Source organism: Stegastes partitus, unplaced genomic scaffold (genome assembly GCF_000690725.1).
Source record: "Stegastes partitus isolate 25-593 unplaced genomic scaffold, Stegastes_partitus-1.0.2 Scaffold732, whole genome shotgun sequence".
Lineage (NCBI taxonomy): Eukaryota > Metazoa > Chordata > Actinopteri > Pomacentridae > Stegastes > Stegastes partitus.
This window is the reverse complement of record NW_007578463.1, coordinates 23,743-47,537: the sequence shown is the minus strand read 5'-3', so window position 1 is coordinate 47,537 and position 23,795 is coordinate 23,743. Positions and strand designations below refer to the sequence as shown.

The 23,795-nt window shown below is 40.6% G+C and overlaps 1 protein-coding gene across 3 annotated transcripts in view; it reads left to right on the top strand.

Annotated features, from left to right (window-relative positions):
- Positions 1–4,020: 4,020 nt before the first annotated feature.
- The window catches only part of LOC103364246 (poly [ADP-ribose] polymerase 12), a 22,442-nt gene continuing 2,667 nt past the window's right edge, over positions 4,021–23,795 (top strand). Inside the window, exons 1-12 of one of the 3 annotated variants that reach the window (XM_008291304.1) lie at positions 4,021–4,352; positions 7,565–7,700; positions 8,484–9,180; positions 9,270–9,320; positions 9,410–9,536; positions 11,166–11,331; positions 15,002–15,122; positions 15,215–15,314; positions 15,495–15,567; positions 16,731–16,861; positions 17,693–17,844; positions 23,363–23,795. In XM_008291304.1, the coding sequence (XP_008289526.1) occupies positions 4,075–4,352; positions 7,565–7,700; positions 8,484–9,180; positions 9,270–9,320; positions 9,410–9,536; positions 11,166–11,331; positions 15,002–15,122; positions 15,215–15,314; positions 15,495–15,567; positions 16,731–16,861; positions 17,693–17,844; positions 23,363–23,795 (2,465 nt within the window). In that variant the 5' untranslated portion in view covers positions 4,021–4,074. Of the gene's footprint in view, positions 4,353–7,564; positions 7,701–8,483; positions 9,181–9,269; positions 9,321–9,409; positions 9,537–11,165; positions 11,332–15,001; positions 15,123–15,214; positions 15,315–15,494; positions 15,568–16,730; positions 16,862–17,692; positions 17,845–19,239; positions 21,432–23,362 lie in introns of those variants that run through there. The other 2 variants (XM_008291303.1, XM_008291301.1) reach the window with 2 other exon arrangements.

Below are 23,795 nucleotides of genomic sequence, written 5' to 3'. Positions count from 1 at the left end.
GACGTTTGTAAGAAACCAAACAGTTTGTATTTATGTTTGTGCAGATCACTCACCTTCCTTCACGTACCACAGGTTCCGCCAGAGAGCGTCCCCGTGGCAAGATGGCCGAAGGGCGATCCCGTTTGAAACGCCGCCTTAAGACATCTAGTCTTTATTATACATATCTATGGTGAGGATCTTTCTGCGTGGAGTCTCCATGTTCTCCCCGTGCAGCGTGGGTTCTCTCCGGGTTCTCCGGCTTCCTCCCACAGTCCAAAAACATGTTGAGGTTAATTGGTGATTCTAAATTGTCCGTAGGTGTGAATGTGAGTGTGCTTGGTTGTCTGTCTCTAAGTGTAGCCCTGTGATAGACTGGTTACCTGTCCAGGTGAACCTGCCTTCACCCTGAGTCAGCTGGGATAGACTCCAGTCCCCCATGACCCTAGTGAGGATTAATCAGTGTATAGATAATGGATGGATGCAGCTGTTTGTCGCACTAACAGACTCAGAGACAGTTTTTATAATCAGGCAGTAGCTCTAATCAAGGCACCAGTCCAATAGCGGGCCACTAAAACCATCACAGTAACCATAACCAGCTCAGAGTCACGTTACTGCTCACCTTCACCCTGCACATGATTTATTCTGATCATTTTTATGTATATAGTGTTTACATATGATGTACGTGATCTTTATTCTTTTTCTGATAATATTCATAACTGTACATAAAGTGTATTTCATCCTTGATAATTGCATGTCCTTTTTCTTTTTAGCACCACTGTGGATGAGAAAGCAGATTTCATTTGCACTGAAGTGTGACCGTACAATGACAACAAAGATTTATCTGGTTTTGGTCTGAGATGTTGGTGCAGTGGCGACATCTAGTGGAGAGATGCTCACAGTAATAAACCTACAGATAATAGCTTTGCAGAGGTTTTTTTTTTTTAGCTAATTGTTTTGGTTTTAACCTAAAAAAAGAAGCAGACAGGCTAAGTTAGCAACTAGCTTGTTCACACGTTTTAGTGTTTGGCAGCTTCAGATATTTACGTCAGGAGTTGGTGGAGACCAAAGCAGAGCTAAAACAGGACGGGGGATTTAAACATGAGGTATTTTAGGATTTCTACCGAGAGTCGAGGCGTAGATGAGTCAACTTTAACGTGCGATTTTAAAGCTGCTTTAAATATTTCAGCTGCTACACACTCAGGCCACTGAAACCACTTGATCCGAACAGCTGCATCAAGTAAGTGGTTTGCATCTTAGATTGCCGAACCATTACAGTCACCCCATAAATCTGCAAGTAATCTGTCCTGCAGAAGTCAGGTCCGACTGTAAATCTGGGTCTTTCTTTTTAAAAAACAGGAAGAGAAACGTTACAGGGCAGTGAAATCTGAAGAGTTTCTGGTGGCAGCAGATGGTGGAAGAAGTGAGAGGCATAAAAGAGGGAAAAAAATCATGGAAAAATCACTTCCAACATGTTTATTCTCTTCGGCATGGGGGTGGGGGAGCAGGAAGCAATGAGGCTGATGGGAAATGTGCCGCCGGTTAACGAGAAAACACAGAAGAGCGACGCTGAGGGATGATAGATGTTCATCCTGAACCCGCTAATGAAACATATCCATCCACTGGTGAGTCCGATTCCATACATTTGTTTGTTTTCGGCCTATTTTTCTTCAAATCAGGGTCAAAACAGAAAGAAAAAGTGCATTTTAATGTGAAAGCAAATGTCTGGAAGTTGACAAAACGAACTGCACATGTCAGATTTTTCCCCTTTTTTGTGTTTTGGAGCCAGAAATTAAGCTGAACTATGGAACAATGGAGCAATTTGGTAAATAAATTGCACTTTATGTGGTGGAATAAGACTCTAAATATATTGAATTTACTGTGAACTAAGTGCCCAAACATGAGGGACTGTAGGCAGGTTTCTGGCTGCCGGCTGCAGATTACATTAACAGGATTACAGTAATCGGATTTTAAAAGGAGGCAAATGTAATCTTGTACACCTACTGTGGAAACACAGATTATAGAAACTTTGACAGGAAGCAATTATTATAAATAACTGATTTTTATTTTATTTTTTTAAAAATATATCGATAATTTAAACCTATATTGAGTGAAATCAGACATTTTATTGTGATACATTTTGCAGCTTTATTGCCCAACCATGCAATTTAAAATATATTATCAATATTTTAAGGGAAATTTTGGCATTTAAATGACTTTTTTTTTTGTGCAATTTGTGTGTTGATTGAAGTAATAGGATAAAAAATGAATATTTTTCTGGTAGTTTTTTTAATTGAAAATCTATCAATAGTCGTTAATATTATTTGACATGAGGACGATAAACTATTTTATTACGATAAACTTTGCAGCTGTGTTGCTCCAGACTGCAGTTTTTAAAATTTGATCGTCTGTGTTTTGAGGAAATTTATGTTTTTCATATGAAATTCTGATTATTTGTATGTTTTTATGTTATTTTCAGTTTGTTTGTATGTGGGTTGAAGTGGTTTCTGCTCATTTTTATTTAAAAAATCTGTCAAAAATTATTAATATTAAGTGACACAGAACATGTTATCATGATGAATTTTGCAGCTTTATCACCTGGTTCTGCAGTTGTTGTTGTTTGTAAAGATTATTAAGGTCATTTCTAGTACTAATACATATATATACATGTGTTGATTATGTATTTTAAATGTCATTTTCAGTGTTTTTATAAGGTGGTGAGATTCTAAACAATCCTTTTTTATGCTTGTTTTTGTTAAAAATGTTAAAAATCAATAATTATTTTAATTTAATGACCTTTAATCGTGACACGTTTTGCAGATTTATTGTCTGGAGCTGCATTTTTAATAAATATATTATCCATACTTTTAGGAAATGTCAGGTACTAATATATAGTCTGACTGTTTATATATTTTATGTCACTTTCAGTGTGTTTATGTGTGAGTTAAAGTGGTTAAATTCAAAACACTCATTTTTATTTAACTCTTTTTGGTATTCAATGACACCAGACATTTTGTTGAGATGCATTTTGCACCTATATCCTACGATCCTTTTTAATAACTGATTGGTTCAACTCTGGTATTAAAATGTATATTATAACTATTTATATACATGTTAAGTCATAAAGTGGGTTTATATGTGAGTTAAAGTCGTAGAAATTAAAATTTAACCCTTCAAGTCGATCAGTAATTGTCAATATTGACTTTTGACTTTTAACATGTTTGTATATTTTACAGCTAAATTATCTGGTCCTGCAGTTTGAAAATAAAAAGATGATCACTTTTTCAAAGACACTTCTGTTATTATTATAATACAGTCTGATTGTTTATATATGTTTAAATTCATTTTCATTGTGTTTGTGTTAAAGTGGTGGGATTAAAAATAAACCTTTTTTTCTGCTCATTTCTTATTAAAAATCTGTGAATAATAATTGATTATGAGTGACGCGAGGCAATTTTATATTGCTTTTTAAAAATGTGTTATCGGTATGTTTCACCTAATTTAATGTATTCTGATTTTTAGGCATTTTCAGTGTGTTTGTGTTAAAGTGGTGGGATTAAAATAAAACTTTTTTTCCTGCTCGTTTTCTTTCAAAATCTGTTGATAATGAATGATATTGAATGACGTGAGGCATTATGTGTAGCATTTTTAGTTATTTTATATGTATTCTGATTTTTAAAGTCATTTTCATTGTGTTTGTGTTAAAGTGGTGGGATTAAAAATAAACGTTTTTTTCTTCTCATTTTTATTAAAAATCTGATGATAATTAACACTGAGTGACATGAGGCCTTAAATATTGCATGTTAAGATGCATTATCAGTCTTTTCAGTTCCTTTCTTTGCACTGTGCCGCTGATGATGATGATGATGATGATGAAGTCTCCTCCACCGTGTCCAGCTGATGAACCGCAACACGGTGTCGCCCCCAAGCGGACAGCGGCGGCGTTGCAGCTCTAATCACAGTTAAGTTTCGGTTTCCAATCATCAGAAATGAAACCGAACCTCTCCCCCCGCCTTGAACCAGCAGCAGCAGCAGCAGCAGCGGTCTGCCAGTCCGTGTGTCGCTGTGGTGGAGGCAGGAAGCCGCAGTCTGAGCTCCATGGAGGCCGAGATCCTGAAGATCGTGTGCGCCAACCAGGGCGCGGTGGGCACCGACGACCTCATGTACAACCTGTACCCGGGGGACTCGACCACCGTGTCGCAGGTCATCTGCAACCCGGACAAGTTCGTGCTGTGCTGCCCGAACGGACAGCCGACGGTGGTGGCCCGGGCCCGGCTGCGGCTGTGCAGGGCCAAGGACTGTCCCGGGTCCTGCCGGAGCCTCCACCTGTGTCAGTTCTACCTGTTCAAGGGCTCGTGCGGCTTCTCTCTGCTCAGGTGAGTGTGACGGACTCAGGTGAGGTTCTGATGCTGCTCAGTCAGGACGGTTAGAAGTCCATTTAAAAGCACTTTAAATTCTAATAATCAGTCTAGTTTAAATGTGTTTACAGCAGGATTGTGCTGCCACGGCTGGTTTTAGTGTTTTTAAAAATTAAATCTGGTTTAAAGGGCTTGTCGTGGTGCGTTCACGTACGCCTGGGAAACTGCAGTTATACACAAGATAACTCCAGGTCCTTTACAGACTCGTAGAAATGCATTTAGACAATCTCAGAGTAAGTGAAAGATGTTAAAACCATAGAAATAAAACAACTTAAAAACCAATAAAAGTGCATTTAAAGTACAAAAGTGAATGATTTAGAGCTAAGATGGTTCATGTGAGTCGATAAAAAGGTCTGATTTAACTGAGGTTTAGCATATTTTAGATGTTCAGGACGTTTGTTCCACAGATGAGCTGCTAAAATAACAGAACGCTGCCTCACGCTGTTAAGTTTTGTTTCTGGAGACACAGGAAACCTGTTCCTGCTGACGTCAGCATGATTTATGGTCCGCTCGGTGCTTTATGATCCTGTTGTGGAAACTGTGGAGGAGGCTGATGTAAGACACAGAGAGAGACACTCAGATGACTTCAGTTGAAGTGACACCAACAGAACAGAATCAGTTCTGAGGATTACTCTCACAGCTTCGGTCTTATACCCTCCTCAGTGGGAGCCACATCCAGGTTTATGGGTGAAAAGGGAAACAGATAGTTTGAGTAATCTGGCCTTGAGAGGTACAGGGAGTGCCTGTCCTCCTACAATGAGGTCAAGAATCTATAGAAGATTGGCACATCTGCTACAAATACTACTTTTCTATACCCTACAATAATATTATTATAGAGGAGCTGAGGGGAAAAGTTCAACACCATCTCTAGAAACTTAAGAGGAAAGTCATGTTTCCTTCACAGAAGTCAGGTTTGGAAGTCTGCCTTCAGAGTCTGACTTCAGTGTGACGCTCACACGTCTCCCAGTCGTTGCGTTTATTGTGTTTTACAGCCGTCTGTTCACCACGTAGCCTGTTGATTTAAATCTGCTTCATAAGGGAATCTGACCTTCACCTACAACCAACATGGACGTCTGTTTGATCCCGACAACTTTTTTAAAATTTATGTCGCTGTAGAGGTGGAATAAAACTGTTTAATGAATTATTTAACAGTCAAGACTCACTTTGATGTTTTCAAGCTAAATGTATATTAGCTTAGCTTAGCCTAGCTTAGCTTAGCTTTTGCAGGGTCTTTAATTTTTATCAAACTGTGTCATGTAATTAGAGTATTAAATATTGTAATTTATTATTTGAGGTTAATAATGTACTTGTGTCTTAATATTTAAATTAATCCCATGAATTTGCATAATTAATAATATTGAAGGTTTTTATCCGGAATATTTAAATTAGTAAATGTTTTTATTTTTTCTAATTTTGTAGATTTTTACCTTTTAATATTCAGTTTAATCGAGTCAATTTAAATAAATAATATTATTGTGGGGTATTTGTCTTTATATTTAGATAAATCAGGTTAATTTGCTTGATCAATAATGTTTTTATTGTCTTAACTGTGATATTTTAATTAGTCTGGAACATGTTTGAAAACAAAATAAGGTGTTCAATACTGAATCATAACATCTAATGTAGTCAGGGTAGATTTACATAATTTATAATACTATTGTGTCTTAGCCGTTTAATTTAAGTTAGGCAAATGTGCGTATCTAATAATATTGTAGGACCTTAACCTTAACATTTAATCTAGGTACATGTGCATAATTAATAATTAATCTGCTAAATTCACATAATTAATATTATTGTAAGGCTTTAAATGTTATATTTAATTTGGCTATTTGCATCTATAATAACAGTACTGTTAACATTAGTCAGGTAAGTGATTATAGTTTTTATTTTATTTATATTTCAACCTGCCAAATCTGCTCTGGATGTGTTTTTAGCTGTTTTGAAACAGGGCGTTATCATTTGTAGTTCTGGGAAGTGAAAGCAGCTGAACGAGCTTCACTCAGGTTGGTGATCACTGAAGCCTGCAGTTTCTTTTCCAGCGAACGTCAACACGCAACACGTTTGTTGTGTCGTTGGTAACATCTGGGTTTGGCTGCTGAAGGCTGAAGCTGCAGGGAGAGTCTGACTAACAGCACTTAACACGGGCGTGTTTCCTGAATCACCAGCAGCTGATAAAAAAGTAAACATGACCCACAAACGGGTCGACGAGGCGTCACTGAGAAACGCCATTTTACCTTCAGCCAGCCTGTTTCTTACTGGTGTCTGTAGATGATGTTAAAAACAAGCTCCTTTCAGACATGAGCGCTCTGGTTGCGTTTCTGGAAAAGTCACACCGACAGTCGAACCGAGAGACGTTTCAGTACGACGTCAAACTCAACACAAGCCCTTTGAGGTGATTTAGGAGGAAGATTTTCCCACATTTTAGCACCAAAATTTGTCCCACAACTCGCCTTACTCCCTCACTTCTGCTCCACAATCCCACATCTATTAGGTAAAAATTGAAATAAGAGGAAATTACGAATGAATGTGGGTTTTTATTTTTGTTTAATCTCCCACAAGACGCCAACAGGAGCTGAAGGTGTTGCTTGCATCTGTTCAGGACTGTTTCCTCTGAGTTTATTCAACACCTGAACACCTTTACAGCAAGAAAGTCGTGCATGAAGCAGCAGTTAAATAAACCAGGCTGTTAGTTGTTTAGACAGTTTGACATGCTCGTGTATATTCAGATTTAGTTTTGTTGTTGTTGCGTTACACGTGTCTCTCTGCATCACAGGAAACGTGACTTCCCTTCAACTCCAGCTTAACTCACGATGTTGGTACGTTCGGTATCTTGTCACACTTTTGAACACACAACAATAACAAGGCTCTCTCTCGTGATGAATCTAAAAACAACAACAACAAACACACCTCCCCAGACGACATGACGACCGGTTAAACTGGAACGACTGGATGCTGCTTCCAGATAGACGTGAAGCTGCTGTCAGGCTCATGGTTGTGTTGTTATGATCTAAAGCTTTATGTGTGACATATAAAACAACAACAACACCACTGACTGATTTTGTCCAGGTCACATAAATACGACTCCATGTTCATCCAATCATTTAAATGTTATGAAACATGAAGCAGTCGGCGACGGTCTCGTCTGATCCGTGTGACGTCTCTGTCGACAGGAGAGGCTGCAGCTTCTCCCACGAGCTGGACTCCGACCACAACCGGACGGTGCTGGCAGAGCTGGAGCTGGACACTCTGAACCTGTACGAGCTGCGAACTCTGATGCTGCAGAGCGACAACACGCTGCTGCCGCCCGTAAGTCTGGAAACGCACACGACACCGACAGCCACAGCTCATCTGGTGGTTTGACCTGTCAGAGGTCGTCACGACGCCTTTTCTTTTTATTTCTTACGCGCTTTTTTTGATGATTTTTCACCCTCTTTGGCACCAAACTTTAGCTTTATGTCCCTTTTTAATTCTCCAGCACTTTGTCATCTGTGAGCAGCACGTTTAGCGTTTCCGTTTCAGTTAATATCTTGTGATATTATCCAAATATTGACGTCCTGGAAACGTATGATTGTCATTTTCACATGTTGATTGCTGCTGGTGAGAGTCCACACAGTCTAGAGTGGAGTAAAAATCTAGGATTAGGGTGAAACATAGCTGAAAAATGGTTTATTTCACTTGATAATTGATATTTGATATGTTTTAATGACCTATTTTTAAATTAAGACCAGCAGAAAAAGGGGTTAATTTGAATTTAAGCACTTTAGCCTGTTGGTGCACTCGTTTGGGGTTTGTTTAAACGATGCATTTAAGTGAAACCAGAACTCCAGACCAACTTTTCTACTGGTAGCACTGGTGCACCCAAATAAAGAGTTGAATGAGGCCCACTTTTATGGGAGCACGCTCAAAGCCTGATGAGGAAATCCTGGTTAACAAGAACCCGTCCTCTCTGATCGGGGTGTTAGGTTTTGTTGAGCCGGCTAACTCATAGAAAGCCTGGCTAAGTTGAACTTGCAGTGAAATGTTAGATAGCAGCTAGATTTTGTTTTATTGTGACCACCTTTCGTCCTCGTCTTATCCTCGCTCCGCCAGATCTGCTTCAATTACAACAACGGTCACGGAGAGTTCGGCCGCTGTCAGGACGGCGACGCTTGCAAGCGGCTCCACATGTGCGAGAAGTTCTTCAGCCACGACTGCAGCTGCTACAGGAACCACGACTTTAACGCTCCACAGCCGCTACGAGTCCTGCAGGAGAAAGGCATCCCCGACACCCTGTTTCACTCGCTGAAGGCCGCCTACGCCAATAAAGACGCCCTGAGGGTCTCCGACAACAAAAGCGGCAAGGGCCACTGGGGCGATGGTGGTGGAGGGAGAGGGAGAGGGAGAGGACGAGGTGGCAACAGGGGCAGTCGGGGCAATCGGGGAAACAGGGGGACCAGAGGGACCAGAGGAAGCCATGGCAACCAACCAAGGGAGCAACGAGCCGCTTCCCTCGGCGACATCCTCGCCAACATCGACACCTTGGATCTGTACGGCGCCGATGGATCGTCTGACGGTGAGGCGTCCATCGCAAGCAGCGAAGGCGGAGGACAGAAGGAACGTCCGAACACAGCTTCCGCGGCTGTCAGAGGAAGAGGCGGCAACAGGGGCAACAGGGGCAACCGGGGCAACCGGGACAACTTTCAACAGCTACCAAAGAACCGCTCCACGAGCGACATTTTCGCTGCCGCCAACAACGAAGCTGCGAACGGCGACGATGCTCCGAACAGAAGACAAAGGCCTGTCAGAGGTACAGTAAGGCAGCTGCTGTCAACGGATTGCTCCCTAAAAGAAAACTAAAGCAGAACTCACCTTGTGCTTTCTGTTCGTTTCTTCCAGATAAAACCGAGATCTGCATGTTCTTCATCAAAGGACACTGCATCCATGAGGGTGAGACTCAGTCATCACACAAAACTATGAATGAAACTTGTTTTGTGTCTTTAATCGTCATCAGTTTTGACCGTTAATCTTTTTCTCAGATCGCTGTTTCAAAGCTCACGACAAGATGCCGTACAGATGGGAGGTGAAAGAGGGCGAGCAGTGGACCGCCATGTCCGAGAATGAGGCGATTGAGAAGGACTACTGCGATCCGAAAAACACATACAGGTACTTTATACTCTGATTTTAGCTGAACTCAACACCTCACCTTCACACGTTGTCATCCTAGACTTAAAATAAACCCTCTGCTTCCTGCTTGTAATTCTCCAGAAGAGCAAAAAACACTCTGACTTTTAGTCCCTAATATCTCTGAAAACACTGAAGCCTACGTCTTCCAGTTCCAAGCTGCAAACTGACCTTGACGTGTCAAATCAGACAGATTTCTGATCTTGCTTCTACGCTGTGTTTCCGTACAACACGGTTTTGGGTTTGTTGGTTGGCGCTTGAGAGAAAACACGAGCTCAGAGGTTATTCTTTGTTGCTAATTGCACCATTTGTCAGAGCCAGAAACTGCAAAAACAGGCAGAAGAGTCAGATTGTCAAGACTTTGATTCTACCTACAAGCTGATTTTGTTGGAATATTTCATCAAAATCCGTTTTCTCATTTAGAAATGTGTCTGTTCTAACCAGGTTCTGTACAAAACTGACATCAGGAGCAACTCAGCTGCAACCAACAGTGATTTATTGTTTGTTTTGCATCTTTTAGAAACGTAGAGAGAGAACACAGCTAACAGATAAAAGCATTGTGCAGGAAGAGGAAGCCTGGGTGGCTCGTTTAAAGCCTCCACAAAATAAATGTCACCAAATTACAAACAGAACCAGATTTACATACAGAAGAAAAACTTCACACTTAGCAAAAACGTGAAAAAAATGATGAAACCTGAAATAGCAATTAAACAATCTTTTAAATGTTTGTTTGAATATTTTTTTATCAAAGTCTTCGCTGTGAAAGAAAAGTTGCTCCATTACGTAGTACCCCTAAACCTGAATAGAAATCGATCTCTACCAGTCACCTGGAAAAGGTTCAGGTACATTTCGGCTGAACTGCAGGCAGTGTTTCCACAGAGCTGAGAGGAGATGAATAAAAAAAACGGATTGTTGTGAATGGTAAAATATTTTTAGTATGTAGATCCTTTATTGTGGTGTAGGTAAAACCTGTAGGCATTCAGAAAAGTGTTGCACTTGTGGATTCCATTTTTTGTTTTTTTCCGTTTTTGTGAAATATAAAAAGAAATTCGACGTTTTTGGGTTCTCTTTCCTTCTAGTCACGGTTGTTCTGTTTCCACAGAAGTTCAGGACTTTATATTGTAGTGAAAAATGAACCCACAGTGAGTTAAAATGTTACGGCAACCCAAAAAAACTCCAAGTACCAGCTTCAGTTACTGATTTAACGCCTAAAAGCTCAACTCAGTGTAACAGGTTTAGATATTTAGAAGTTTTACCATGAAAATAATCCCCTCCTGCCTTGGAACAAGCTCAGCTCTAACCCTGCATCATTGGCTCCTCCATGCACATCTGTGGACTCCTCACCTCTGGCCTCACACTCTGCAGCCTCAGCACACCAGCTCACTCTGCCGTAACTACTCTACATATGGCAAGGTGTAATATTGGAGTAATTCAGCCGTAGATGTTTGAACCGGAAACCGATTCTGAAAAAGAACAACGATACAGAAAAGCTCCACATTTGTTCTTTAACTTTGTTATGTTTAAAAAAACCTGGAAGTCTAAAACCAAAGAGCACCTCATGGACGTGAATTTAATCCTGTGAATTAATAAATCCTCCTTTTCTTGCTTCAGTACCACCAGCCCCGCCGTGCACTTCGACACGATGACCAGTGGAGCCAACAAAGTGCGTCGTCTCTCCACCCTGAACTCTGTGGTCGAGCCGACTTACATCCACACCACCGAGTGGCTTTGGTACTGGCAGGACGACTCCCAGAAGTGGAACAAGTACGCTTCAGATGTGAGTAACTGCTGCTGAATGCCTCGCACAACTTTAGATTAACTGTCCACATTTCGAAATCGAATCAGTTTCAAGGCGCTGAAAAGGGCGGCGGCAGCCATAAATAGGATCAAACTCATTCTCATTGATTTAAGATGGAACTAGCAGCCTTTCTTTAATTAAAAAGAATCTAAAACTACATCGTACATGACTTAGAAGTACAGTTGGATATCTTTTTCTAGAAAACAAAGCTGGACTCCACATTCATGCTCTCGTTGCTCATTGACTGCTTAATATGTAAATCAGCAACAGTTTGCTCGTATCAGCTTTTAAATGTCCGACTTTTTGCCTCAATTAGGCAAATTTATGGAAGTCTGACGTCTCCCCAGGATGTGTTTTGGAATTTTTTAGCTCAAAATACCACAATAGTTCATTTTACCTGCTTTTACCCGAACGGTTGGAGCTTCAAATGTAGCTGAGCTGCTGCTTTTCAGCGCCCCCTTTCAGGAGGAAGACTCTCTCTGTTCTTTAATAATGTTTTCTACGAGCGTAGTTATCATTGTTTTTAAGAAACCTTGTCAGAAAACTTAATTTCAGCTGCATCTTGCTTCTACACAGAAACATGAGCCCAAAGGTTGTTTTCGTTGCCACAGTAAAATGCAAATGTTTACGAGGTTTTCCAGCAGGATGCTGTTTTGATACAACAGATAACGGACCTGTTAAAGCAAACAGTCGTACAATCTGTAGATCAGCGGTGCAGAGCAGCAGCTTGGAAGTGACTCATGACTGTTTCATTATCTGACAACAGAAACCGAAAACTAGGCAACTGAAAACAGCTCTACGGGGAGTTCAGCTGAGTTCAAATATAACCATGTGGGAGCAGGACACAAGCCACAGGTGGACATGCACAGAGTCTGAGGAGCTTTTAGTTTGTAGCTCCAAGTTTTTTAGGGCAGAAAACACAAAACAGACGGATTTTCACCAAATGGAACCTTTAAGATGTCATTTTTACAGTTTGTTAGAATAGAATAGAATAGAATAGAATAGAATAGAATAGACTTTATTCGTCCCACAAAGGGGAAATTTGCAACGTCACAGCAGCAAAGTACAGAAAGAAAAGCAAGAAAACACAACTATAAATTAAGGAGGCGAGGAACACTGTATATTGTAAATTCAAGCAGGGTCACAACATGTGCATAATTCTGTAATATCGAACTCTTAAAGCTAAATGCATAGAAATCAGTGCAAACTTTAGGCATAAGTCACTTTTTATAGAAGAAATCAAAGATGCACACAAAGAAAAAGCATAAAAATGTAACACTGGTAAAGTAGTTTTAATGTTGTAACTACGGTCGTCCACAAATGTATTCAGACCCCTCCATTAAAAAAAAGGCTAAATTCACGACAGTCACTCAAATAACTAGAAACTGAAAAAAGTAATAATAAATAAAAATTTGCTAAATTATGACTTAGTGAAATAAGACATTGCTTTTGAATTGTGGGTAAAAGGATTATTTTTAAAAAACAGAACTGTCCTGGACTAATTAGAGCACTTTGCTGATGAGCAGTGAAATCAGAACACCTGTCAACAGGTACAGAAGTCTGACTGAGAGTTACAGAAAACACCTGATAATGGCAGTGATTGGCTCAAAGGGTTGTTCAACGAAATATTAGTTTATGGGTCCCATCGTGCTTTTTAAAAAAAATATTTCTGTTGAACCACAATTCTAAAGCAATGTCATGACTTTCATTACATTTTTATTTATTATTACTTTTGTTAGGGTTAGGCTATTTTCCTTCTTCAATGGGAGAGTATGAATACATTTGAGGACGACTGTGTACAATATAAATGAGAAGAACAGACGGATACTAAGAGCACAAATGGAATAATATTTGCATGAATGAGTTGCACTTGGGTTTATTGCACATGGCAGTTGGCTAACTGATGTTATTGCTTTGCCAACAAAGAGCCAAAAATACCTTGAGTAAATTTTTATAGAGTTTTAATGGCCTTGGACAGTGTTTGCTGTTTTTCCTCATCTCGGTTGTATAACGCCGTGTGGATGCTGCAGTCAGTCAAAGCCTCGTCTGTTCTGGTCACTATGACACGATCAGAGTTTGAAATCTTTGCTCTCTGCGGCGCCACGTCACAGAACTTGTGCAACGGTTCCTAGCTGATAGCAGTGGGAGTTAGCAAACAGCATGAAAACAAAGCTGCAGCGGCCCCGAGTTTCCGCTGAAGATATGCTCGCTGACAGCACGTCTCTGCAAGCAAACCTCGTGGAGCTGATTTGGGCTAAAAATGGCCACTGCGCTTCGGTTTCCGTGACATTTTGGAGCCCCGGCTCGACCCGAAAAGCTGCTGCAGTTGGCCACTGTTGGTAAACTCGCTCTGTGAGGATTTACCTAAAGGTGAAATGAATAAAGTGATAGTTGCAGTTTTTAATGGAACAGAACTTTAAACACTAAAATCCCACCATGGTCGAACTTCCCACTTCATTCTTCCCACTCGTGGTCGACTAAACCTGCGATGAACTGACTCCTATATGTGTTCACGTAACGCTGCTCTTCTCTAAATTCTGTTTTATCCGGTTTATGTTTTCTTTTTTTCTATATTCTCTTGCTTCAGCTCATCATCACAGCTACAGTCTTATCTTTTATGCCTTTACATCCACACAAAAAACCCCAAACGAGGCTCAGACATCTCTGGGGAGGGATTAGCAGCTACACTGATTGCAGCCAGATTGTTTGAATTCGTCGTGCTCATATCGGACTGTTGGAAAAATAAAGTTTGAAGATTGAGTTCTCCAATCTTTTGCCCCTCAGGTTTACTCGACCCTAAAGAAGGTTTCATGAAGTTACAGCTTTGAGACGTTACGGAGCATAAAACACGCCGACGTCTGATATAAATCTGATTCTGGAGCAGATGGCAGATCCACACTGTTCCTCGTGTTTTAGTCAAATTAGTTTGAATTTTTAGGGCACAGTTTGTTGCCCGTCCTTCAACCTGAGAGCTCAGAATTTAGATCCTGTTATGAAATTTAGTCCTTAAATAATTTTAAAAAGCTGATCTTCATTCATCCAATGTTTGCAGTGTGAGCATATCAGATCTACTTCAAAGGTCCCATATAAATAATAAATGTCTTAGAATGTGTCTATAAAAATTTCAGCTCAAATTAACGTAAAGATGGTTTATTTCACCATGACTTTATAACTCCTGGTTTTAGTCTCGTTCCAAAGAGGCTGTTTCAGTGTCTGTAGCTTTAAATCTTGCTGAGCTGCTGCTGACCACGCCCCCTTCAGGAAGAAAACTCCCTCTGCATCTGTTATTGACAGCAAGACAGTTGAGAACAGCTGATACTAACTTGAATGAATATGCAAGACCAGGAAGTTCTGTTGTGTTTTCCCTTTCTCTGAGCGATCATTTTATGTGGAAATATTCTATAATATATATAATGTTGGTGTTAAGAAATCGATATATTTGTGAAATCAGTCAAAGCCATTGTAACATTAACTGCATTAGCCACATAGTGCACCAACACCAAGCCTATTGTTGCGGTGAGCTAACCAGCTCAAGGGAAACAGCAGCTTTTACGTATTTCCGGGTTCTGTAGGTAATAATGTTTTGGTCTCATGTTAATGTCGATCAGTTCTGAGGTTAATAACAGAAGAACGTGTCTTGTGTTGTCAGATTGGTGAACACCGGCCGTCAGACATCGACAGCGCCACTCTGGAGCAGAAGTATCTGGAGAACAATAAAGGCGTGTTGGAGTTCAAAGCTGGTTCGCAGATGTACTCGCTCAGTTTCCAGGGTAAACAAAGCTCTAGCTTTTTCTATGTTCTGCTGCATTTCACAATAAAACAGTGTTTTTTGTTTAAAATTAAACTTTTTTTTCCCCCTCAGACATGATCCAAACAAACAAACACTACGGCACTAAGAGGGTTGTGAGTCGACGTCCTCGCTTTGTTTCTGCTGCTGATGTTCAAGCAAAGAAACTGACAAGGTACAACAAACAGGGCTGCTTCAGGAGACATTCAGAACCCTTTTACACGCTTCCCAGCAATGGAAAAAGGGATGTCATGAGAGCTTCTACTGCATGTTGTGTTAGCATGTTAGCATTTTAGCTTAGCATTTTAACCAAACCAACTCACAATAAAACTAATCCTGAGCTTTGTCTTTTCAGAAGAGGTCCAGCGAATTCCGCCCCAGTGCCAGACACCTGGGACAAGACTCAGATCCCCGCCAAAGGATGCGCGGTACCGTGAACACACCGCATCTTCAACCTGCATGATAAATACAACCTCTGCAGCTTCGGCTCCCACTCATGCTAAAGCTTTGAATTCATGGAAATCTAAATGTGATTTAACAATATCGATAAACAACTAAACTGGAAGCAGCTTAAATCACATCATTAACTTTATTGTGTCCACATTAACTAATTGTGTTTGACTTTTCGGTTTCGTTTTCTGACCATTTTTCCAAATATTAACCTGACCTACAACACAAAACACAATCTAAACAATGACTAATCCAATTAAAGAGATTAATTATTACCAATTACTATTACCAAACAGACAAGCTCAAACAACTTTTGATATAAATCTTTATACCGAGTTCAACTTTACGCACTTATAAGTTGTGCTGCTTCTTCCCAAACAGGATTTTTCATTCAATAACACGCTTTGTTTGAAATAAACATCTCTGCAGAGATGGCAGACAGGATCCCTTCTACCTTATGAGGATTTATAGAGGACTTCTAAAAGCCTGCAATATCTCTCTTTTACTCTAATTTTAAGCTCTAATTCAATTTCTTCTCTGCTATTATTGTTCCTCTAATTCATGCCTTGATGCATCCAAAGTAATTCATCACTACATGGTTTGTCTCTGCCTCCTTATCAAATAAAGAAGTTTCTCATTTTCTTTCTTTCTTTTGGTTTTTCATCACATCCACCTTTCAAAGACAAACACTCTCCACACATTCACATCAACATTCAGAGGTGAGATATCAAACGGAATAGAAGTAGATCCGATGGAAAATATTTTATTCTTCCTCCATATGAAGGCTTTTGTGCCCATAAATGGAATCTCCACCAATCAAAACGTGCAAACAAAAGCTAGTTCTGCTCTTCAGCTAAGAAAAGTCCTTCAACATCCTGTTGGCAGTCGCACATTTTATACTGATATACTGATATTTTGATTATCTGCCTTCGATAACTGGCAGTGATAATCACTTAGCCATGTGAGTGTGGCGAACATTTCTGCAAATACAGCGAATATTAGCCTCCGTAGGTGGTGGAGACCAAAGCAGAGCTAAAAGAGAGTAGCTGGCGGGTTAACGTTGTGATGGCAGCTTGTTTCTGGCTGATCGGAAATCTCATTTGGAGCTGATTGTGACTTAAAGTGTTTCTTTTTTTCCCAGAAAATACCCCTGCAGAGCACCTCGGATGAATTTAAGATGGTGGAAAATCTTTTCTGCAAAACCATGCGAGGCTTCGATATCATCAGTGTCGAGAGGATTCAGAACAAAGCTCTATGGGAAGTCTTCCAGTGGTATGTACCGGATCTTCCTGCGTTCGGAAATAGAGCTCGACTGATAGACGGATATTGGCCAAGAGAGGCTGATCATAGATGTATCTGTATTAGCATGTTGGTTGTCCGATGTGAAAATTGTCTAAAAAGATGTCTGGGGTTATTTAGAAATGGTGTCATAGTTCATTCAGAAGAGCTGCTCCACCTCCATTGTTTACAACGCTGTTAGGTCTGTCTGCAGCACATGTAGCAGAGCAGGTGGTGCGGAGTCAAGCTTTGTCTTCATTGTAAGCTTCTAACTAGTTTGTGAAATACCATCTAATCTCTTCCAACGTAACTCTAACATACATCTGAATAGCATGTGGAATATGTCAATATTGGAATTTCTTACTCTGTAAAATTGACATCGGTCTCAAAAATCCAGTATCGGTTGAGATCTACTTGTCATTCGGTCACTTATTTCTCTGGCAAATTGCTTCTGTCTTTGTTATCAATGTGTCTGTGCAAGTAACTGCCTCTTTCTGACCGATAAAGGGAAACTATGCAAATGTATTAAGTTAAAATGACACATTCTTATTCCTACAGAAACAAAATTTCATGCTTTTGCAAGTAGCTTTAATGACGGCTAATGTCAGCAAACGTTACACAGATATTGCTGCGTTACTGATATAACTGAATCTCTATCTAGACTTTGACTTTTCTCGATTTTCTGTTGCTTTGCAGCAGTTCAGCATTTAGCTCTCATGGCGGTGGAGCCGATCAGCAAAACACACGTTTTCACTTTAAGTTGCAACCCATATCGAAATGTACCAGCTTAATTTAAGTCTTCTGATTTATTTGTCTGAACTCAAGGCAGAAGAATCAGATGAAGACCAACAAAGGAGGGGGCGCTGTGATGGAAAGGAAGCTTTTTCATGGCACTGACAATAAATACGTGGAGGCCATCTGCCTCAACAACTTCGACTGGAGAGTCTGTGGAGTTAATGGAACCGCTTTTGGCAAAGGTGGGTCGAATAAATATTCATATTGAGTTACTTAGTGGATTGAGAACAAACCATAAGCTTTGTCTTAAATTACAAAGAAAATGTGCTGGGATTTGGACACACAGCAGGTAAAACTCACTTCATGCTCACTTAGGTTTGAAGGAACGTTTCATAAAAATTAGTTTTGACTTTTTTATCTTTTTGAGACTGTTGTCTTTGCAAAACAGAAGCACGATTGATTAAAAATTAAGCAGCAGCTGCTTTGATAATGGATCAGTTGTTTATATCTGCAGTGTGGACAAGTGCTTATGACATTTGCCTTGACGTTAATCGATACTTTTTTTAGACTGTAATCCTTCCAAACTGCTGGTTGCTCATCTCCATCATTATGGTTGCTCTCTTCTTCAGCTCTGACAAACTAATCTTTGCTGGTTCAGATAAAACACGTCACAACTGGTGCACCACTTTCACAATATACTGCGAGGTACAGAGGATGTGCTGGATGCTAACAGGTTTAAACTGGGATTAGACTTGCTTGCTGACATGCACGTGGACATGTTGTTGTTCCAAATCATACTACCTTCTAGTGTGCTTGGATGATGCGTTCCATACATGCGTAAGATACCGACATCTACGTCTTGAATGTACTGGCCATGAAGCGTAAATTTTTAGCTCAATGTGGACATTCGCAGAGGGATACGTACAGATTTTGACAGACTTGCAGGGATGGAAATTAACGTAATTTGGACTCTTGTGCACCCTTGCACCTTGTTGGGGTTGGGTCACGATTGCAGCAGGCAAAGCAGCAACGTTCTTGATCTCTTCCTTGGAGATCCCAAGGTGTTCCCAGGTCGGATGAGATGTGTAATCTCTCAAGTGAGGTCTGGTTCTAACCCGGGGGTCTCCTCCCAGTTGGATGTGCCCAGAATACCTCCAAAGGAAGGCGCCCAGGAGGTTTCCTAATCAGACTCTGACGTCCCTCTTGATGTCTGAGTTTCTTGCCCTTTCTCTAAGGCTGAGCCCAGCCATCATGGAAAAACCCATTTCGAACACTTGTATCTGCAATTTCATTCTTTCGGTCACTACTCAGAGCTCATGGCCATAGGTGACGGCTGGAACGGAGATCACTTGATAAATCGTAAACTTTACCTTCTGGTGCAACTCATAGCTTCATTTTCCCCTCACTTTTGAGCAACATCCCAAAATCTTAAAATTCTCATCGCTTGGGGAAGCAACTGACGTCCAACCCAACGGAAACAATCCACCAGTTTGCGGCAGAGATATTTTTTACCTACCAAAGCAAATAATTAGTATGTTTATTGATAACAAATATAATCCAATGTTGCCTTTGCCCTAGAATCTTTGCCCGTATGCTTACATGTTTTCTCACAATCACTTTTTTGTGTCCAAACCCAGGTAGCTACTTTGCACGGGACGCCAAGTACTCCCACAACTACACAGGCGACAATGATGTCAAAACCATGTTCGTCTCACGGGTGCTGGTTGGAGACTATACCAAAGGGGACTCTGACTACCGTCGACCCCCTTCCAAAGACGGCGGAGACATAAACTTCTTTGACAGCTGCGTTGACAACGTTATGAGTCCCTCCATATTTGTTGTGTTCGAGAAGCACCAGATCTACCCCGAGTATCTGCTACAGTACAAGACCACAGCACCACAATATGACGTATTCGGTGGTGCGACAGGGTGGGCATCGAACCCTGTACCGGCACCGAAGCCAGCACCGGCTCCCAAACCAGCACCCATTTTGAAACCAACGCCAGCACCGAGACCTGCTGTCCAGAGCACACCAGTCTATCAACACAACACAGTGTCACACCCACTCGCCTCGCCAGTTTATCAGCACAGCACATCCTCATACCAATCCAGCACATCCTCATACCGGCCCAGCGCCTCGTCTTACCAATCCAGCACCTCGTCTTGGCAATCCCAATACAATTCACCAGTTTCTCGTGGCACGTCGTCCTCTTTGTACCGATCTTCTCAGTTTTCTCCACCTTCCTCACCAAGCCCACCGCCAAAGAAGCAAACTAATTCCTGTGTCATTGCTTAGGGACGATGGTGAAGTGAGGGTAGATGTTGTTTCTGAAATAGATAATAGCATTTGAAGGAGCTTGATGCTTTGGGTTATTGGGCGAACAGCTTAACATAGCCACAATATCAGCTAAAATATACAAACATGTGGCAGTCTAACGTAATGTGCTTATTACTATGGAAGGCCAAATAGCATTGAAATCATTAATCATAAATTGCACTTAGAAGTAAACACTAGTGACAGCTGCTGTGCTGTACAGTAGCCCATTAAGTTTCCATCCAACTCTTAAACATATACCACCAAATCCCAAACAGATAACATGAACTGGTGTGTTTTTCCATCCACTCCTGTTAATAATAAACAGACGGTAGCGCTAACGCCACAGCCTGATGGGATTAAACCATTTTAGGCTTAATTCTAAACATGAACAATATAGAAAACTTAATTGAAATGGTTGGCACAGTGAATATGTAAGAAACATGGTACTACGATTTATTCACTACCCGCGTTTCTATTGCACTTGGTAGAGTTTCGTTTTTGTCGATGCACCACTTTTTACACGTCAAATAAATCTTAAAAAAAAAAAAAAAAGGCTGTTTTGTCCCAGCCTTTCCGCTCAGGTTTTTTTTCAACGAAAAATATGCATTAAAAATGCTGACGGAGGGTTGGTGCAGCGCATGTCACACTACTTTAAAGAAGTCGGTGTGGTAAAAAGCAACGGTTGGCTAACCGTATGGCAAACGTTCCCGAGTGTAGTTTTTAAAATCTTGCTCAGGAAGTTGTAGAATTAAAAACACATGATGCACTGTTAAATACGTCACTGTGTCAGATACTGCTGCAGTGGAGTCACATAGATAGGGCTGCACTGGCTCAGCTGAGACACATGACAGAATACACATTGGTACCCGACCAATCACTGCTCGCTGTTTTCTACGATTTGTGTGAATGCATCGGGAATCAACTTCTGGAAACAAGTAAACAAACATATGCATCACAAGCAGTGTGTATGACACTGGCTGAAAAATATAAATGAGAAAAACACTATGCATCCGTCAAGTTGCACAGAAGTGGCAGTACGGTGGTTCGTCTGTCCTGTAGACTGACCGTCACGTTGCCATGTTTACCATATTGTGCACCGTAGAGCGCTTTTAGCTCCTATTGGTTAACGTCATCGTTGCGATACAACGTAAAAAATCAAACAGAAGAAAATCGAGGGCTGCGCCGGATGCAGCATCGTCAGCAATGGTAAATGTTCGCAACACAGCCTCTACCAACCAGTAGAGGGCGACACAATACCTGCTGACAGTCAAAAATGGAAAGTTAACGCTTTTACTCACAAAATGAAGATGAATGAGGCTTCGTAGAGTGTTGAGTAGATTACTAGTTTTGCACATGTTTAGCGTTGTTCGTTTGCAGATTTTGTGCTGAGTGTTCTGATTTCACCACAACAAGAAAAACAACAAAAAAATGCATTTTTCTTTGAAATCATGTGTTAACACTGTTGATTTTGTGCTTTGAAAATCAATAAATGTTAGATTCATGTCACTGGCACTCAAGCAGTGTTTTATTTTCAAGGTCACATGACACAGCTTTGTGTTTGCCAAACGTTTTGTTCTTATATGAACATTTTGTGTTCTTTCCACTGTAAAATTAAAATGAGCGCTTTTTGTAAAGCAGCTTTTAACTGTATTGTCTCTAAACAGTTTACAGTTATTTATAGATTTTCCCTGTTTTATTAAGTTTCAGATAATAATAATAATCTGTGTGAACACAGCATAAACTGTGAAAAATTAGCTCTTTTAAAAAACTGTTTTTAAGTGTAATCATTTGAGCAGTTTCTTGACATTTTGCAAATTCCTCCAAGTCACAGAAAATAACTGGCAAAATAGCAACAACAACAAAAATAGAGATTACAATAGTAATTCTTGATAGTAAAATTGCACTATTTTTTTGCTGTATTTAAATCAACAAAAACATTTTTTTTAAACTATATTTGACAGATTGTTTACCAATATACATATAGAAATACTCCTAATTTTTCTTTGGTATATTTGAACTTTTCTTTTCAAATCTGGCAAAGAACAATTATGTATATTAGGGACTAACAACATTCTAAATCATTTTTTTAAACTGTTATTTTACAGATTTTTCCTTGTTTACTTTGAAAACCGTATTTATATACATATTGCTATAGACAAGTAGGCCCGAACTGTAATGTCTGCATAAGAAATAAGTCATTCATGCTTTCACAACAGCTTTAATACATAACATGGGCTAAGGATGTAAACAGTTGCTTTCTCGGAGCCGTAATTTGTTTCTCCTGAAGCGTCTCTGCTGCTGATGTGGTGATTGAACCCTGTGTTCCACTCACAATCAGAGAAAAAAAAGAAAGAAAGAGGGAACTTTAAAGAACCACAAGAGCAGAAAAGAGGAAGGGAGGCCGTGAAGACAGATGTTACCCACTGATTTCACTGCAGTAAGTAAATAATAGAGGTAGAATCCTGACTGATGTGCATTTGTGACTGCAATAATGAGCACTGATCACCGTTGAACCGCCGCAGGACGGAATAGTGCGTTTGCTTTTGGGTAATCTGATATTGGTCGGTGTTTTGGTTGAGTCAGTGCATAAAATAAATGGATAAATAACACGTATAAGGTCAAAAAGTCACAATTTCAAAGGAGCTTTTTTCTTAAAGCAGAAGTGACTTTTTTTTTTTAAATATAAATTCCTGCTGCTCATAATAAAGTTAAATGAGGCCATGTTGATTTTGTGTTGTGAAAGGCAGCCACCAGACTGAAACCTTTTAGTTTAGAGCACTCGCGTCTTGTGTTTGTTTTTGCGCCAAAGCAACTTAAAAATGTCCTAAAAGCACCTCTGGGAGTTGCAGGTCTGTTTGTCTCTGTAGGTCTCATAAGTGGATTAGAAACAGCAGCGGTCAGGTCGGGGTCCTTAGTGAAATGAAGGACGGCATGAAAACTGATCAATATGGCTGCTGCTGCTGCTTCCTGTGGCATAAGAGCCGTGAGGCCTGCAAATAACCACCATATCCACTCCCTGCCCTCAGCACACATACGTTCATACACTACCCGCCTCCTCCTGGTCTGTTTCCAGATCAACCGCAGTATTAATGTTCATATGTTTTCTTTTTTTCCCAATGGGACTGACTGTACACAAAAACAGACAAACCCTTCGTTCCCCGAAGGTTTCCTGAATGGTGGGTTTTTGAAGCCCAGTGGACTTTCCTATGACTTATTCAAAGCAGCTAGTAAACTAGTACACTTTAAATGGGTGACATAGATAAAAGTGTACCCTCTGTACAGGTGTCCGAAATGAAGAAGCGAGCTATAGACATCAAAACTTTTTTTTCTATCAGGCTGTAAATGACTGCTGTAAATAGTCCTTTGTTACATCCCTCGAGTCTCTGCCCACATCTGCCTATATAATTACCTCACAATCATTTTTTTTGTGTGTCCAAACCCAGGTAGCTACTTTGCCCGGGATGCCACATACTCCCACAACTACACCGGCAACGCTGATGTCAGATCCATGTTCGTCTCTCGGGTGCTGGTAGGAGACTATACCAAAGGGGCCTCCGACTACCGACGACCTCCCTCCAAAGACGGTGGACAGATAAACTTCTTCGACAGCTGCGTCGACGACATTATGAATCCCTCCATATTTGTTGTGTTCGAGAAGCACCAGATCTACCCCGAGTTTCTGCTGGAGTACAAGACCGCACAGCTGCTTGTTGACATACATGGTCGTGCACCAGTATCGGCACAGAAACCGGCACCGCAACCAGTACTGCCACAGCAGCCAGTACTGAATCCAGCATTGGCACTTAAACAGCTACTGGCACAGCAGCATGTACTGAAACCACAACCAGTACCAGCACCGCAACCAGTAAAGCAACC